The sequence below is a fragment of the Mustelus asterias genome, chromosome 10, assembly GCF_964213995.1.
Source record: "Mustelus asterias chromosome 10, sMusAst1.hap1.1, whole genome shotgun sequence".
NCBI classification, from domain to species: domain Eukaryota; kingdom Metazoa; phylum Chordata; class Chondrichthyes; order Carcharhiniformes; family Triakidae; genus Mustelus; species Mustelus asterias.
Genome location: NC_135810.1, coordinates 111,476,866 through 111,495,667, shown reverse-complemented (window position 1 = coordinate 111,495,667; position 18,802 = coordinate 111,476,866). Strand labels below are relative to the sequence as shown.

At 46.1% G+C, this 18,802-nt stretch overlaps 1 protein-coding gene across 2 annotated transcripts in view; it reads right to left on the bottom strand.

Annotated features, from left to right (window-relative positions):
- LOC144499868 (cohesin subunit SA-2) overlaps positions 1 to 18,802 on the bottom strand; it is a 121,871-nt gene that overhangs the window by 28,075 nt on the left and 74,994 nt on the right. For both annotated transcript variants that reach the window (XM_078222465.1, XM_078222466.1), the window contains exons 18-24: positions 16,824 to 16,916; positions 13,114 to 13,209; positions 9,807 to 10,010; positions 6,677 to 6,747; positions 5,548 to 5,635; positions 3,068 to 3,148; positions 1,682 to 1,774 (exon numbers count right to left, since the gene is read on the bottom strand). In XM_078222465.1, coding sequence (XP_078078591.1) covers positions 1,682 to 1,774; positions 3,068 to 3,148; positions 5,548 to 5,635; positions 6,677 to 6,747; positions 9,807 to 10,010; positions 13,114 to 13,209; positions 16,824 to 16,916 — 726 coding nt within the window. The remainder of the gene's footprint in view (positions 1 to 1,681; positions 1,775 to 3,067; positions 3,149 to 5,547; positions 5,636 to 6,676; positions 6,748 to 9,806; positions 10,011 to 13,113; positions 13,210 to 16,823; positions 16,917 to 18,802) is intronic.

The window sequence follows — 18,802 nt, the reverse complement described above, 5'->3', positions numbered from 1 at the left end:
ACTGGTCCCTGATGCTGTGAGGCAGCAGTTCTAACCACTGTGCCACCGTGCCATTATGAAGAGAGGTTGGAGAGGTTGTTTTCGTTGGAGCAGAGAAGACTGAGGAGCGACCTGATTGAGGTGTACAAGATTATGAGAGACATGGACAGGGTGGATAGGGAGCAGCTGTTCCCCTTGGTTGAAGGATCAGTCATGAGGGGACATAAGTTCAAGGTGAGGGGTGGAAGGTTTAGGGGAATGTGAGGAAAAACTTTTTAATGCAGAGGATGGTGACGGTCTGGAATGCACTCCTTGGGAGGGTGGTGGAGGCGGGTTGCCTCACATCCTTTAAAAAATACCTCGATGAGCACTTGGCACGCCATAACATTCAAGGCAACAGGTCAAGTGCTGGTAAATGGGAAAAGGTGGGAGATCAGATGTTTCTCGCCTGTCGGTGCAGACTCGATGGGCCAAAGGGCTTCTTCTGCACTGTATGGTTCTATGATTTTAATAATCGCAGGGTGGATTCTGAAAGTTAGTGGTTTCCAATTTGCCTCAGTGTCTTTTAAGCCGGGAAGGATCAACCTATGACAGGTCAGACCCCGCTTTAAAAGAGCAGTTGTTGGAATTTCGCACAATCAGATTTGCGCGAGGGGATAGTAGCAGAATGGTAATATTACAGGCCGAATAGTCTGGAAGTCTGGACCAATAGTCCAGTGATGTGAGTTCAAATCCCACCACTGCACCTTGGGCAATTTAAATTCAATTAATTGATTAAAACGATTGTCAGGATCATTATTAAAGTTAATAAATTACTGGATTATCATGAAAAAAAAACCCCCATCTGGTTTATTAATGCCCTTCAGGGAAGGAAGTCTGCCATCCTTGACCTGGTCTGACCCACACATGACTCCAGTCCCACTGCAATGTGGTTGACCTATTTAAACACTCTCTGATGTGGGTGAGCTAGCCACTCAGTTGTTTACAAAACTCAACAGAAAAGTCAATATATCTGTGACAACTTTAATCAGGCAATTGGGGTGGGCCTTTTAATATATGAGCTCCCTGATTAAGGGCTAAAATTGAGGGGCCAATCATGAAGCCTCTTGTTTTGTACTTAACCAGGCGTGCCAGTTCCTCTGGGACTCCCAGTGTCGACTGTTAACTGAAAACACTCTGTGTGCAGTTGTCAGACTTACTGTAAATAAAGGGATTTTGGTGAAGGGACTTCTGCCTCTGAGGACTTATTACAATATCAACACCACACTGGTCAAGAAGGCAGCTCGCAGTCACCTTCCCGAGGGGCAATTATGGATGGGCAATAAACACCAACATTGCCGGGGATGCCCACACCCCACAATCGAATAAAGGGGGACCTGACAAGTTGGTCTTATGGTTGTGGGCGACTGTCGATATTTACGTTTCCCACAGGGCAAAATGCAAGGGAACAGCCGAAGGCCCTCCTCAGCCTCACCCTGCAACCCATTCGCACCCAGGTGAAGGGATAGAGGAGCGTGATGGGTCAGGACCTAGTGTTCCCGGGGAGGGTAAGAGGCCAACAGGAGCTGGTGCTGGGCCGAATGGCCTGCTATCCACATTGTGGTTTCTATATGACTCTACAAGTGGCGAATCTGTCTGATATGTTGGGTGTTGGATCTCCTTGTGGCCTGAGACCTGCTACGGGTGGCCCGACTACACTCACCTGCTCCTTGACGATGCTGCTGGAGTGGCTCAGATACTGTCTGCAAATGTGGCAGAAGCCCCTCATCTGTTTCCTCAGCGACTCCTGCATGTCCTGGACACAAACAAAACAAGCTTTAGAGAAAAAAGCAGCAGGAACTCCATGTGGCAATGTACTGATTTTCCAGTTAGCTCCTTGAGGCTCGTCTGAACCCAATGGGGAAAGAATGTCCTCTTGCATTGAGGGAAAGGAAGAGCCCGCAATGGGCTGAATGGCCTCATTCTGCACCTTCACAGTTCTGTGATTCAATGTATTTATTTAGCAAATGCAAAGTCCACAAGACAAGCAGTTTCTTCCTGCCCTGCTGTATTGGGTATGCTTAGGCTTCCACTGAGTCTGTGGAGGAAGGTGGCAAAAGGAAAGGGGAGTGGCACTAATTAGAGAAATCTTTCAAAGAGCCAGTACAGGCACAATGGGCCAAATGGTCTCAAAGAACAAAGAACAAAGAACAGTACAGCACAGGAAACAGGCCCTTCGGCCCTCCAAGCCTGTGCCGCTCCTTGGTCCAACTAGACCAATCATTTGTATCCCTCCATTCCCAGGCTGCTCATGTGACTATCCAGGTAAGTCTTAAACGATGTCAGCGTGCCTGCCTCCACCACCCTACTTGGCAGCGCATTCCAGGCCCCCACCACCCTCTGTGTAAAAAACGTCCCTCTGATGTCTGAGTTATACTTCGCCGCTCTCAGCTTGAGCCCGTGACCCCTCGTGATCGTCACCTCCGACCTGGGAAAAAGCTTCCCACTGTTCACCCTATCTATACCCTTCATAATCTTGTACACCTCGATTAGATCTCCCCTCATTCTCCGTCTTTCCAAGGAGAACAACACCAGTCTACCCAATCTCTCCTCATAGCTAAGACCCTCCATACCAGGCAACATCCTTCTGTGCTGTGTGATAATCATGAAGGTGCTATTTTTACAGGAGATAGAAAGTCTGGAACATAACCAACACATAGGTGGCACGGTGGCACAGTGGTTAGCACTGCTACCTCACAGCTCCAAGGACTGGGTTCGATTCCCGGCTTGGGTCACTGTCTACGTGGAGTTTACACATTCTCCTCATGTCTGCGTGCATTTCCTCCGGCTGCTCCGGTTTCCTCCGACAGTCCGAAAGACGTGCTGGTTAAGTGCATTGGTCATGCTAAATTCTCCCTCAGTGTACCCAAACAGGCTCCAGAGTGTGGCGACTAGGGGATTTTCACAGTAACTTCATTGCAGTGTTAATGTAAACCTACTTGTGACAATAATAAATACTCTAAACAGAGATGAATCGTTAGAATCTTAGCCGTACAACAGGTCCTCCTGATCAGCAAATAATGGGAAGAAACTCACTCACAGACCGTACCTTAGAGGAAGTGACTTCAGAAGCCTTTGACAGCTGCCACATGATGTAGTAATAGCTGCACAGGATTGCTTGAATGATAATCTACAAAACAGAAGAATACTTTAGTAAACATTGCCTTTAATGTTGTATTAAAGGTAAATGGGGCTTTACCAAAGGAGGTTCATGATCCACTGGGCTGGATCAGAAATCATGAATCTCGCCAATGAAGTCGCAACAACCCCCCACCATCCCCCCCCCCCCCCCCCCCCCCCCCCCCAACCCCCGCCAACCAACCACGTTCTCTGTTTCTGCAGTTAAAGGACAAGGTCTGTAGAGAAAACTGGCCAAGTAGGGCGTTGGGGAGAGTTACAGAACAAAGAGATCTAGAGGTACATGTTCATAGTTCCTTGAAAGTGGAGTCACAGGTGGACAGAATGGTGAAGAAGGCATTCGGCATGCTTGGCTTCATCGGTCAGAACATTGAATACAGGAGTTGGAATGTCTTGTTGAAGTTGTACAAGACATTGGTAAGGCCACACTTGGAATACTGTGTGCAATTCTGGTCACCCTATTATAGAAAGGATATTATTAAACTAGAAAGAGTGCAGAAAAGATTTACTAGGATGCTACCGGGACTTGATGGATTGAGTTATAAGGAGAGGCTGAATAGACTGGGACTTTTTTCTCTGGAGCGTAGGAGGCTGAGGGGTGACGTTATAGAGGTCTATAAAATAATGAGGGGCATAGACAAGGTAGATAGTCAATATCTTTTCCCAAAGGTAGGGGAATCTAAAATTAGAGGGCATAGGTTTAATGTGAGAGGGGAGAGATACAAAAGTGTCCAGAGAGGCAATTTTTTCATGCGGAGGGTGGTGAGTGTCTGGAACAAGCTGCCAGAGGTAGTAGTAGAGGCGGGTACAATTTTATCTTTTAAAAAGCATTTAGATAGTTACATGGGTACGATGGGTATAGAGGGATATGGGCCAAATGTGGGCAATTGGGATTAGCTTAGGGGTTTTAAAAATCAAAGGGCGGCATGGACAAGTTGGGCCGAAGGGCCTGTTTCCATGCTGTAAACCTCTCTGACTCTATGATTCTATGACTCAGTGAAACTGGAGAGTTCCACGCCAGTTTTCTCTCCTGAACTGATTCTGCCGAATTCTCGTATGATTCCGCCCTACATTCGAGATGGAGTACAACAGATTTTGAAGGAATAGAGTGGGAAAGTAGAGTTCAGGTAGATCGGCCTTGATCTTATTAAATGGTGCTGCCCACTACAGATACGATGGTGACTTTGAAGAGGCGTCTTGACAAATACATGAATAGGATGGGAATATTGGGATACGGTCCCAGGAAGGGTAGGGGGTTTTAGTTCAGACGGGTAGCATGGTCGGTGCAGGCTTGGAGGACCAAAGGGCCTGTTCCTGTGCTGTAATTTTCTTAGTTCTTTGTTCTTTCACTGGAAGGGCCAAATGGCCTACTCGTATTTTTTATATTCTAATGATTTTTTTGTACAAAAAGAATTTCTGCTTCCTACATAAAAGTTTGAAAGTTTATTGTTAGTCACAAGTAGGGCTTACATTAACACTGCAATGAAGTTACTGTGAAATTCCCCTAGTCGCCACAGTCTGGCGCCTGTTCGGGTCAATGTGCCCAACCAGCACGTCTTTCAGAATGTGGGAGGAAACCGGAGCACCCGGAGGAAACCCACGTAGACACGGGGAGAACCCAGAGGCAGCTTGTGAGAGGATCGTCCAAGGCTTGGACATGCCCCTGATTTGCTCATCATTGACCTTAAATCCCCTCTGATAAGCTAGTTTGCAATGTCTGATGTTGTCTCCCTCAAGGCCCACATTTCCAGCAATGTTTATTCCTCCAGCTTTGGTTACATGGGAGGAAATACAATGAAAGAATCTTTCTATTTGGACAGTTTCTCTGATCCTATCTGTAGTAGGTATCACACTGTATGGGTGTGGACGACACTGCATCAGATAAATCACATTGCAACTCCTGCGGTAGGTATATCAATGTGAAGCTGAAATTGCTTCACACCAGTACAGGAATACTGAAATGCCTGAATAGAGTGGAGGTGGGGAAGATGTTTCCATTAGTAAGAGAGACGAGGATCCAAGGACACAGCCTTTAGAACCAAGATGAGAAGGAATTTCTTCAGCCAGAGGGTGGACAATCTGTGGAAGTCATTGCCACAGAAGGCTGTGGAGGCCGGGTCATTGAGTGTCTTTAAGACAGAGATAGAGAGGTTCTTGATTGGTAAGGGGATCAAAGGTTATGGGGAAAAGGCGGGGGAATGGGGTTGAGAAACTTATCAGCCATGATCGAATGGTGGAGCAGACTCGATGGGCTGAATGGCCTAATTCTGCTCCTATATCTTATGGTCTCAGCTGAAAGATAGAATTCACGGATAAAGTCAGTGGCGTGACAGGAATGAAGAATGGACATGTTCTCAGAGAGCTGGTCACGGTAAGAGGTCAGTGACTCACCTGTTCAGACACGTTGCCATTCTCCAAGTCACGTTTGAGTAGTTTACAGGTGCTGCTTAACAGATTCCACTGAGTGATATCATGAGCGCTGAAATCATGAAAGAGAAGTTGAATTTGCCACTGTGTCAGGAGGCCGAGCTCTCTCCACTTTTACACAGACAGGAGTTTTGCAGCAACGCAACTCATCGCAACAGTCGACACTAACTCAAACCCTTCCCAATCAGCTTTCAAAAGGGAACTGGATAAATACTTGAGAAAAAAAAATGACGGGGATATGGGGAAAGAGTGGAAGCCGGGACTAACTTGTTCTTTCAAAGAACAGAATCAATGGGTCCTCAGCGTTTTTTTTTTAAATTTGTTCATGGGATGTGGGTGCTGCTGGCGAGGCTGGCATTTATTGCCCATCCCTGAGGACATTTAAGAGTCAACCATATTGCTGTTATTGTTGTGTCGGCCAGACCCGGTAAGGATGGCAGATTTCTTTCCCTAAAGGACATCAGTGAACCAGATGGGTCTTTATGACAATCGACAATGGTCGTCAGTGGACTTCTAATTCCAGATTTTTATTGCATTCAAGTTTCTCCATCAATTGGGGTGGGATTTGAACCCGGGTCCCCAGATCCTGCCCTGGATTACTCTGCTCTCTGAATTACTAGTCTAGTGACAATACCACTCGGCCGCTGCCTCCCCTATTCACTCATTCAAAGAACATGGACATCGCTGGCAAGGCCAGGATTTATTGCCCTCTGTTTGATTTGATTCAATTTATTATTGTCACATGTATTGGTATACAGCGAAAAGTAGTGTTTCTTGCGCGCTATACAGACAAAACATACCGTACATAGGGAAGGAAAGGAGAGAGTGCAGAATGTAGTGTTACAGTCATAGCTAGGGGTGGAGAGAAAGATCAACTTAGTGCGAGGTAGGTCCATTCAAAAGTCTGACAGCAGCAGGGAAGAAGCTGTTTTTGAGTCGGTTGGTACGTGACCTCAGACTTTTATATCTTTTTCCCCGCGGTATGTTTTATCAGTACAGCACGCAAGAAACAATACTTTTCACTGTGTACTAATATATGTGACAATAATAAATCGAATCAAATCAAATTCACCACTGCTAATGTCACACTTACTTATGGAAGGTTGTGATTCTTTTCAATGCCAACCACATCTGGTGAGATTCTGCATCTCCAAATCCGTCTCCCTGTTGGAGAAAAGATCAGAACCTGAAAATCTCACGAGCTATACCTGTATAGTGAGAAGTCTCACAGCATCAGGTTAAAGTCCAAGAGGTTTATTTGGAATCATCATCTAATGAGTGGCTCACCTGATGAAGGGGCAGCGCTCCGAAAGCTCGTGATTCCAAATAAACCTGTTGGACTTTAACCTAGTGTTGTGAGACTTCTTACTGTGCCCACCCGAGTCCAACGCCAGCATCTCCACATCATGTCTACCAGTATAATCAGAGCTGTGAGGTCATGCTCAATGCACTTTCTCAAAAAGGAGCTGGGGTCTCCCGAGCTGTTATAGCAAATTATTCTTCTTTCTGGCAAATACAACCCAAAATACAGATCAACAGGTCGGCTGCCTCATTGCTGTCCTCAGGATGTGACTGGTGCAGTATTACTGCTGATGCAAACACAGTCACTACACCTCAAAAAGTAACTCATTGCACAGAGCACCTTAAGAGGTTTAGACCTGCTGCCCACCAATACAGACATGGCCTCCTGCCACTAGGGGACACCATTGCCACTGGCGGGTGCATGGTGAACACCGAAAATGATATTGGCTGGAATTCTCCGACCTCGCCCGGGGCTGGGATTCTCCAGTCCCGCTGCAGTGAATGGAGATTAGGCTGAGTGCCAAATTCTCCATTCTTGCTGATAGCGGTAGTAGGGAGTGCGAGACTGGAGAATTCTGACCACTATTTAATCATGTTTCCTTTGATTTCTATGTTCTAGTTTTCCTTTGGTCAGTGCAGAAAGATGGACAGGCTGTAAGTTAAGAGGATTGGTATGTTTCCAATGAGGAGGCTCATGTTCCTGCAATGTCAATCAACCTCCCTGGACAAGCTAAGGAGCAATGTAAAAGGCAAAATCTCATTCCAACAGGTAGTCATTGTCAGAGATCTTTAAAATCTGAAATAATAAATTCTGCGTATGTTTTTACACCAGTCGTTCACCAGATGTTGTCTAATTCCACAAATAACTTCTCTTCAATTACATTATTATAACATATCAAGTCATCCATATGATATGTTCCAAATTAACTTCTACTTTTATGCAGCTAACTATCAGGTCCTATGAGTACGTGGCCTAATTCTGTTCCGATATCTTATGGTCTTCTCTCTATTCCCAGCTGTAGTCCTGATTCCCTGTTATTTCTCTAACCAATGGGGGTGGGGAGCTTTTTCCAGTTCAGTTCCTGGTTTTTTGGAGTGTTTTTGTTTTTATTTTGTTTGTTCGTGAGATGTGGGTGTCGCTGGGTGGACCTAAATTAGTTCCTCATCTCTAATTGCCCTTTAGAAGTGATGGTGATTCATCTTCTTGGACATCTACAGTCTATATGGTGTAGTATACCCACAGTGCTGTTGGAAAGGGCATTCCAGGATTTTGACCTAGCAACAGTGAAAGAATGGCGATATATTTCCTGGGCAGGATGGTCTGTAGTTTGGAAGGAAACTGCAGGTGATGGTATTCCCAGGTCTCTGCTACCCTTGTCTCTCTAGGTATTAGAGGTCACGGGTTTGGAAGGTGCTGTCGAAGGAGCCAGTGAGTTGCTGTAGCAAATCTTGCATAAGGGTACACACTGCTGCCACTGTGCATTGGTGGAGAAAGTTTAAGGTGGTGGATTGGGTACTAAAGAAGTGGGTTGTTTTATCCAGGATGGTGTCGAGCTTTTTGAGTGTTGTTGAAGCTGCCCTCATCCAGGCAGGTGGAGAGTATTCATCAAACTCATGACTTGTGCCTTGTCGATGGTGGACAGGATTTGGGAAGTCAGGGGGTGAGTTACTCAACACAGGATGACCAGCCTTTGGTCTGCTATTATACCACAGTATTTATATGGCTGGTTCAGTTCAGTCTGTGGTCAATGGTAACTTCCATGTTGTTGATAGTGAGGGGTTCAATGATGGTAATGCCATTGAATGTCAAGGGCTAATAGTTGGATTCTCTCTTGTTAGAGATGGTCATTGTCCGGCATTTGTGTGGCACAAATGTTACTTGCTACTTTACAGCCAAATTTGAATGTTATCCAAGTCTTGTTGCATAAGGACGTGGACTGTGTATCTGAGGAGCCACGAACGGTATTGAACATTGCGCGATCATCAGCGAACGTTACCAATACTGACCTTTAAGTGGAAAGAAGGTCATTGATGAAACAGCTGAAGGTGGTTGGGCCTAGGACACCGCCCTGAGGAACTCCTGCAGTGATGTCCTGGGACTGAGATGATTGACCTCCAACAACCACAACCACCTTCCTTGGTGCTCGCTGTGACTCCAACCAGTGGAGCGTTTTCCCCTGATTCCCATTGACTCCAGTCTTGCTGGGGCTCCTTGATGCCACACTCAGTCAAATGCTGCCTTGATTTCTGTTATATATTTAAGTGGTTGCAGATTGCTTTAAGAGCTGATCACATGATTTGATGATGATGTCATTAGGGTATTGCGCAGGCAGTTGCATTTCGTTTCAGTTTGTTCTCTGTATGGGCAAGAGCTCCGAGAATAAAACTGTTGTGTGTTACTTTGGATCCACAATGGCAAATGTGCAAACAACATGTTTTTTATTTTTGTATAAAACCCACAGTGGCGCAGTGGCACAATGGTTAGCACTGCTGCCTCACAGCACCAGGGACCCAGGTTCAATTCAGGCCTTGGGTCGCTGTCTATGTGGAGTTTGAACATCATCCCCGTGCCTGCGTGGGTTTCCTCCGAGTGCTCCGGCTTCCTCCCACAGTCCAAAGATGTGCAGGTTAGGTGGATTGGCCATGCTAAATTGACCCTAGTGTCAGGGGGATTAGCAGGGTAAATATGTGGGGTTATGGGAATAGGGCCTGGGTGGGATTGTGGTCGGTGCAGACTTGATGGACTGAATGGCCTCCTTCTGCACTATTCTATAACCCCTAACATTGATAGGACATTACACATTCTCACCTCACCTCTTGATTTCAGCTCTTTTGATCATATTTTCTGTCCACTTTTTTTTTAAAGTGTATCAGCTAACATAATATAACGGCGAGAAATAAAAAACAAATAATGACCACACCTTGTGAAGGAAATTCTTCAGCATCTGGTTGAACTTGCCCACTAGTTGGTCAAACAGTTGAATTTTTGCAGACACTACTTGACTCTGGGTGGCCAGCTCTTCATTACTGAGAACAAGGTACGCCTTTGAACAGAATTCCAAGACTTCCGAATCTGTCTGCTGTTCCACGATTTCCTTTAACTGCTTCAGTAAAATGTCCAAGTGCTGTCGGTTCACAAAGGGAAAAAAAAACATCTTCAGGATCTTTCTAGAAGGTTAGCGAAATTCCGACTACCAAAAAGACTACCAACGAGTGCCCTTTAAGGAATTGGCCAAAAGTGGAATACACTTGTCATTATTAATGTATAAAAATCGGCCAGCAACTTGTACCGGGGAAGAGATACCCTGTGAATTGTGAATCATCACAATTTGCTGGATAACTTGTGCCACTCCACCAGTAACTTTCCACAAACAGCTCTCGATCTCCCGGTGAGTGTCGTGAAACTGCTGTACCCGCGCAGTAATTACCAATTAAACTCGCTGCAGAAAGTTCAGGCTAGTACTTTGCTGATTAAGAACCTTTTTAAATTAAATTTACTTTCCCGCAATGCCAATGAACCTAGAAAGGGAACAATTTAAACTGCCACTTGGTATTACTGCATATTTCAAAAACAGAGACGTGTTGTCAAAGCTTTGCATCTCGCACTCATCAGGACAGATGCAAGAATGCCAAATTTCAAAATGAGCAACAATTTATACTGCATGAGAATAGGGAGCTGGCTCATTGCCTAATTGGCTCCCATTGGTTGAGGTGTTGACATGGATAATGCACCAGGGAACTGTTGTACCCCAAGCTTTTGCTTAATTCAAACAAGGAACAATGCCTGGACATGTTCCTTTTGTCTGCGGAGGGCAGATCACTGTGTATGGTACATGTAGCTTCTAGCAAGTGTAAGTGAGCTATATTGCGAGCCTGACTGATAATCTTAAACTGGCTGTTCATGCAATTCTTAGAACATTTGAGATTGCTCAGCAAGTGCTCTCGAATCGCAGACCTCCATCTAACATTAGACACTTTGTTATGAGTTTTGGTTGAGTACAGTCTGCCTAATTCAAGCTGCAGAAGGGACATGGTGTTTGCTAAGATCTGCCAGTCACTGGGATGTACGACCTATCTACCTGGCATCACACCATGTGCGTGCTCATTGACTCAGACCTCGGGAATATAACATCAGGAAATGGCCCAACTCAAGATTCCTGAACCAATGATGAAAATCCAGCCTCACGTATATCTCCATTCCCAGTGGGTATTCCTGATTCTCTGAGCCACTCCTGTATGAATGTTCTAGCAATTCCCCACCATTTTTCAAGCCTTCACTTCACTGGAAGCAAAGGCTTCCAGTGAAGTGAAGGCTTGAAAAATGGTGGAGAAAGGCTACCATCATCCTCAGCTCCTGGAAAATAAATTAATTACACTAACCCCATTGACCCTTCAGCCTCTGAGCCAACAAAGCATGGATTCAAAATGGTCTTCATTCCATTTTCTTTAATTATCCAAGGAAGTGGAGGTAACTCCAGCCTCTGTAGCACAGTGGTTAGCACTGCTGCTTCACAGCTCCAGGGTCCCGGGTTCGATTCCCGGCTCGGGTCACTGTCTGTGTGGAGTTTGCACATTCTCCTCGTGTCTGCGTGGGTTTCCTCTGGGTGCTCCGGTTTCCTCCCACAGTCCAAAGATGTGCAGGTTAGGTTGATTGGCCAGGTTAAAAATTGTCCCTTAGAGTCCTGAGATGCGTAGGTTGGAGGGATTAGCGGGTAAAATATGTGGGGGTAGGGCCTGAGTGGGATTGTGGTCGGTGCAGACTCGATGGGTCGAATGGCCTCCTTCTGCACTGTAGGGTTTCTATGTTTATGTTTTTTTACAGAGAGACATGTAGCTACCAACGCTATGATCACAATCCATTGGACCCTTTCCCACACTGTCAGCCAGGTCTTCATATGCCACCCAAAACATCTTTTCTTTTCACACCATGCATATATGGGGAGGTGGTGGCATAGTGGTGTTGTCACGAGACTAATGATCCAGGGGACCCGGGTTCGAATCCCACCGTGGCAGATGGGGAAATGTGAATTCAATAAAAATCTGGAATTTAAAGTCTACTGATGACCATGCAACCATTGCCAATTGTCGTAAAAACCCATCGGGTTCACTAATGTCCTTTAGGGAAGGAAATCTGCCGTTCTTACCTGCTCTGGCCTACATGTGACTCCAGAACCACAGCAATGTGGTTCTCTTAAAATGCCCTCTGAAATGACCTAGTGAACCACTCAGTTCAAAGGCAATTAGGGGTGGGTAATAAATACTGGCCTGGCCTGCGACACCCAGATCCTATGAACGATTTTTTATAAATCCCTGCATTCTTATTACACTTTATTACACTTATCTCTGTGAAACCTCATCTTGTTATTAAACTGATTGGTATTTCTATGCTATTTGAGAACACACAGAGTGTATTGTACAGAAGAAGAGTGGCAAAGTTTAAAGATCCTGGGAAAGAATGACTTGGAAAGATTGGGGCAAATTGTCCCATTCCAGCTGTCACGGGAATTGTGGTGGGGTGGGGGGGGGAGGGTATTGTTGGCAGACCATGGAAAGGTCTGTTGACCTCGGGCGGGATTTTCCGGTTTTGGGGCAGGCACGACCAGAAAATCCCGCCCAGTATAATAAGCCTTGATCTCAATGCACTGGAAGAAGGAACGTATTTTATGCAATTTTTTTTTCAGCTGTTTGTTTGCAATAGTTTTGCTGAATTTCAGTTTGTGGATTAATTGTGTTATCAAGTTGCGAAACGTGCTTGTTACAAATGTAAACTGGGAAGTTGGAAATTTTGCGTGCAGAGTTTAAGGATAGTCAAAGACAAAGGACCAAAGAAGCTGCTAAGGATGATGGGAAAATAGACAATATTGTAAAGATGCAAAGTAAACCCGGTCTGCAAAGGGTTAATGGGTGACCTTTGACACATTATATATTTAATTGTGTGCGGTGGAAGGGAATGGGGTTGGTGAGGGAAGAAATGGGAGTTCTAAGTAGGGTGGGAAGATAGCAAGTCAACAGGTGACAGAGCTGAAGACCAGCCACAGAGATTTCTCTTCAGATAAATATTTCCTTCTCAACAACAGCTTGCCCGTTCTATATAAACTTCCGGATCGTTCAATCAATCAGGAGACATCCAAGTTACAAAGAGCAGGAAGCTGGGCGGCTGAACTCACAGCCACTTCCTCTGAGGCTAGTTATTTATCTGTAATAATGCAATAATGTCGACTGGCTCACCTTCTCTAGCTCTGCAGTACCGTAACCCTCCAGCTCAAAGTACTGAGGGATTTGCAGAAGGTTGACTGTAATTGCTTCATCTCCGTCAGCAGAATACTGTGGAAGTGACATAAACACAGAATATTGGGGAATTAGCATAATCATATTCCCTTCCAGTCGTGGACAGTTCCAATCCGCTTCCTCAGGTATCTCCAAGGGTCTTAAATAGCGTTTTCCTATTATTTTTCAACTGATTGGTTTACCCCTCCTCTCCTGAAGGGATTAAGGTTGAGTCTCCAGAGAGGGACCACCTGACCACATTTTTTCCAGGCCCAATCCACAGGCCCGGTTGGTGCTCACTTCATTAGCAGGTCTACCCCCGGCTGGACCTTCATCAGGAAGAGAGCAGGAGTCCAGCGGCAGGGTTGGGACTGTGCTCCTGGCCACCAACAATAGGGGAGGGATTTACCGCCCAACCCGCCACGTGTTTCCTGTGGCGGGAGGCGGCCCATCATCGGCCGGTGGTGGGATCTTCCAGTCTCGCCATTGTCAACGGGGTTTTCCATTGGATGCACCGTTTAGCCCACACCAGGGCTGTGCTGCTGAGGGACCGGTAGATCCCAATGGTGTGAACAACCGGAAAGTTCTGGCCCAGGACTCCAGCCTGCTCCTCTACACTAGAGAAACATCAACTTGTATTTATATAGCGCCTTTAAAAAAAAGGTGCGTCACTGGAGTATTATAAACCAAAATAGGTCACCGAGCCACATAAGGAGATACTGGGTCAGATGACCAGAAGTTTGGTTAAAGGGGTAGGTTTTAAAGAGTCTCTTCAAGGAGAAAAGGGAAGGTCCGTAGAATTCCTACAGTGCAGAAGAGGCTATTCGGCCCATTGAGTCTGCACCGACTCTCTGACCCAGGCCCTCTTTCCCCACCCTATCCCTGCAATCCCACAAATTTACCATGGCCAATCCCATCTAACCTTCACAACTTGGGAACACTAAGGGGCAATTTAACACGATCAATCCTCCGAACCTGCACATCTTTGGACTGTGGGAGGAAACCGGAGCACCCGGAGGAAACCCATGGAGACACGGGGAGAATGTGCAGACTCTGCACAGACAGTGACCCAAGGCCGGAATTGAACTTGGGTCCCTGGCACTGTGAGGCAGCTGTGCTAACCACTGTGCCACCGTGCCACCCATAGAAAGACAGAGGTATAGGCAGGGAATTCCAGGGTTTGGAGCCTGGACAGATTAAGGCAAGAACACCAATGACGGGCGGAACAATTAAAATTGGGGGTGGTCTAGTGGCCAGAATTAGATGAGTGCAGTTATCTTGGAGATTATGGTGCTGGAGGAGACTCAGAGACGGTGGGGCAAAGCCATGGAGGGATTTGAATACAAGCATGCAAATTTTAAAATCAAGGTGCCTTGTTTGATTGGGAGCCAGTGCAGGTCAGTGAGCATAGGAATGATGGGTATAACTACAAGATCCAGAAGCCTTTACATTATCTGTAAGCGGTGTGGGAGGAATAATACATCCCAAGACTTGTCTTTAGGTCTTCAATCTTTCTCAGGGATCCCTGCCGACATACCAAGAAAAAGCCTTTACATTAACCTTGTTGAGGGCTACCAATGGCCACACACTTTTGAGAGTGAGACAGAAGGCCAGACATGGGGCGGCTCGGCGGCTAGCATTGCTGCCTCACAGCGCCAGGAACCCAGGTTCAATTCCGGCCTTGGGTGACAGTCTGTGTGGAGTTTGTACGTTCTTCCCGTGTGTGGGTGGGTTTCCTCCGGGTGCTCCGGTTTCCTCCCACAGTCTGAAAGACGCGCTGGTTAGGTACATTGGCCATGCTAAATTCTCCCTTAGTGTGCCCGAACAGGTGCAGGAGTGTGGCAACTAGGGGATTTTCACAGGAACTTCATTGCAGTGTTAATGTAAGCTCGCTTGTGATACTAATAAATAAAATAAATATGCTCGTTGAACTGATAACAATGATGATAAAAATTCCTGCATCCACGCAAGAGCATGTCCAATTGTACTCATTGGGAAATCCCCAGAAAACCTTGGTGCAGCAAGGGGAGGTGGGGGAGGAGCAGTCACCTTAACTAACTAACCTTGCCCTGTCCAGTGAGACTGGTGAGCACCAATTCCCTGAGGACAGGAAGGGAACAATCTCCCAGTGACTTGATGGGTTCCGTTATATAGGAGGGTACAGTTACGTAGGAGGGTAGGGATTATATAGGAGAGTTGGGTTATATAGGAGAGTTTGGTTATATAGGAGGGTTTGGTTACATAGGAGGGTTTAGTTATAGAGGAGGGTTGGGTTATATAGGAGGGTTGGGTTATATAGGGGGGTTGGGTTAAATAGGAGGGTTGGGTTATATAGAAGGGTTGGGTTATATAGGAGGGTTGGGTTATTTAGGGGGTTGGGTTATATAGGGGGATTGGGTTATAGGAGGGTTTGGTTATATAGGAGGGTTGGGTTATATAGGAGAGTTGGGTTATATAGGGGGCTGGGTTATAGGAGGGTTGGGTTATATAGGGGGTGGGGTTATATTGGAGGGTTGGGTTATATAGGGGGGTTGGGTTATATAGGGGGTTGAGTTATATAGGGGGATTGGGTTATAGGGAGGTTGGGTTATATAGGAGGGTTGGGTTATATAGGGGGCTGGGTTATAGGAGGGTTGGGTTATATAGGGGGTTGGGTTATATTGGAGGGTTGGGTTATATAGGGAGGTTGGGTTATATAGGGGGGTTGAGTTATATAGGGGGATTGGGTTATAGGGAGGTTGGGTTATATAGGAGGGTTGGGTTATATAGGGGGCTGGGTTATAGGAGGGTTGGGTTATATAGGGGGTTGGGTTATATTGGAGGGTTGGGTTATATAGGGGGGTTGGGTTATATAGGGGGGTTGAGTTATATAGGGGGTTGGGTTATATAGGAGGGTTTGGTTATATAGGGGGGTTGGGTTATATAGGGGGATTGGGTTATAGGGGGGTTGGGTTATATAGGAGGGTTGGGTTAGATAGGGGGTTGGGTTATATAGGAGGGTTTGGTTATATAGGGGGGTTGGGTTATATAGGAGGGTTTGGTTATATAGGGGGGTTGGGTTATATAGGGGGGTTGGGTTATAGGAAGGTTCAGTTACATTAGAAGCAGTTATCTCTCCTCTCCATTACTTCCGACAAGCAGCCCCTCTTTCCAAGTCAGGCTCGAGAGTCAGTGCAGGTGACCTCTTTGACCAAACATCCCATCCTGTCCTCGCTCAATGTCCCCACACGTTTTGCAGCAGGTATTTTTACCCAGTGAGTTGGTGCCATCGGGAATGAGCTATCCAAGAGGGTGGCGCAAATACATTCAACGGTAACTTCCAAAACGCTGCTGGATAAACATTTGAAAAAGAGGCATCGGGAAGGCCATGGAGAAAGAGCAGGGTGGAGGGGGAGTGGAGCTAATTGGGGGATTGTATCCAGGAGGGGGCTGAATGGGCTGAATGATCCTCTGTGGTGTAAGATTCTCGAGCTCAGAGCTCAGGAGCAGAAAATTGGCTAATTAGACAATCTGCCGCCTGGTGATGTGACGTAACAGCTCCATCATTAGCCTAGCTGTGATCAGCTGACTTCAAGCATGGAACATTCTGGGCTCATGACGCCTTTGTCAAGTGGGTCAACTGCAGAGGAAATAGCCAAGAGATAAAGTACAGTATAAAGTGCCACACATACCTTAGCTAAGAGCTGTGGGAGTATCACAATGAAATGTTCGGTGAGCTTGGCCCGATCGTCAGTCAGTGATTTTCGCTCTTTCGTCACTTGAACCTAAAAGTCACAGTATAAAGTTTGTCAGTCCAGTTTGTAAGTGTAGGTGTATCGAGTAGAGCAACCTTTAAAATATATATCCACCAGTCTGTACTCATTCAAAGATGGAGCCGGAGCATGGTGACTGCTTGCGAGCGGGCCCCAGAATACCCTCTAATTCCAAGTTTTACTCTCATTCTATAACTTAACTCTGACTCCTTTAAACTTTTTAATAATGTTACTATAGAAACTAGAAGCAGGAGTAGGCCATTCGGCCCTTTAAGCCTGTTCCACCATTCATTTTGATCATGGCTGATCATCAAATTCAATATCCTGATCCCCCTTCCCCCCGATATCCCTTGATCCCTTTAGTCCCTAGAGCTATATCTAGTTTCTTCTTCAAATCACAATGTTTTGGCCTCAACTACATTCTACTACAACCATATTCTGCACCCTCTCCTTTCCTTCTCCCCTGTATACTCTATGAACGGTATGTTTTGCCTGTATAGCGCGCAAGAAACAATACTTTTCACTGTATCCCAATACATGTGACAATAATAAATCAAATCAAAATTATTCTGTAATGGCGGTATCGAGTCAGTGTTGAGGATCATTATCTCATTAACCGTCCCTGGGAAGAGGTGAGAGATACTGACGAGAAGACTGTGGGAGTACAGGGGCAGTGGGACGGAGGTGGTGGATAGCACCATGAATAGGCTAGTATTATGGATGCATTGGCAGAAGATAATCATGAATACCCATGGTTTCTAATCAGTGATAACAAAGAATTAGAAATAGCTGTGATTCCACACACACATTGAGTGGGATTTTCCAGCCTCGCTCATCCCGAAACCGTAAAATCCTGCCCGAGGTCAACGGACCTTTCCATGGTCTGCTCCTTGCGTGCTCCAATTCTTATGACGGGCGGGGCAGTAAAATTCCAGCCATTGAACGGAGGGAAGTAGTGCTAGAAGTATGAATTACATAGGATCCTATGTATGGGATGGCACGATGACACAGTGGTTAGCATTGCTACCTCACAGCACCAGGGACCCGGGTTCGATTCCCAGCTTGGGTCACTGTCTGTATGGAGTCTGCACGTTCTCCCCGTGTCTGCGTGGGTTTCCTCCGAGTGCTCCGGTTTCCTCCCACATTCTGAAAGACGTGCTGGTTAGGTGCATTGACCCGAACAGGTGCCGGACTGTGGCTACTAGGGGAATTTCACAGTAACTTCATTGCAGTGTTAATGTAAGCCTTGGTGAGACCACATTTGGAATATTGTGTGCAGTTCTGGTCACCTCACTATAAGAAGGATGTGGAAGCACTGGAAAGAGTGCAAAGGAGATTTACCAGGATGCTGCCTGGTTTGGAGGGTAGGTCTTATGAGAAAAGGTTGAGGGAGCTAGGGCTTTTCTCTTTAGGGCGGAGGAGGTTGAGAGGCGACTTAATAGAGGTTTATAAGATGATGAGGGGGATAGATAGAGTGGACGTTCAGAGACTATTTCCCCGGGTGGATGTAGCTGTTACTAGGGGGCATAACTATAAGGTTCGTGGTGGAAGATATAGGAGGGATGTACGAGGTAGGTTCTTTACTCAGAGAGTGGTTGGGGTGTGGAATGGACTGCCTGCTGTGATAATGGAGTCAGACACTTTAGGAACTTTCAAGCGGTTATTGGATAGGCGCATGGAGCACACCAGGATGGTAGGGAGTGGGATAGCTTGATCTTGGTTTTGGAAAAGGTTCGGCACAACATCGTGGGCCGAAGGGCCTGTACTGTGCTGTACTGTTCTATGTTCTATGTTCTATTTGTGACTAATAAATAAACTTTAACTTTAACTACTACGTAAGTTGGATTTACCCTTCTTAGGAAAGTTTTCACCTCACATCCTTGTTGCACCAAAATCAG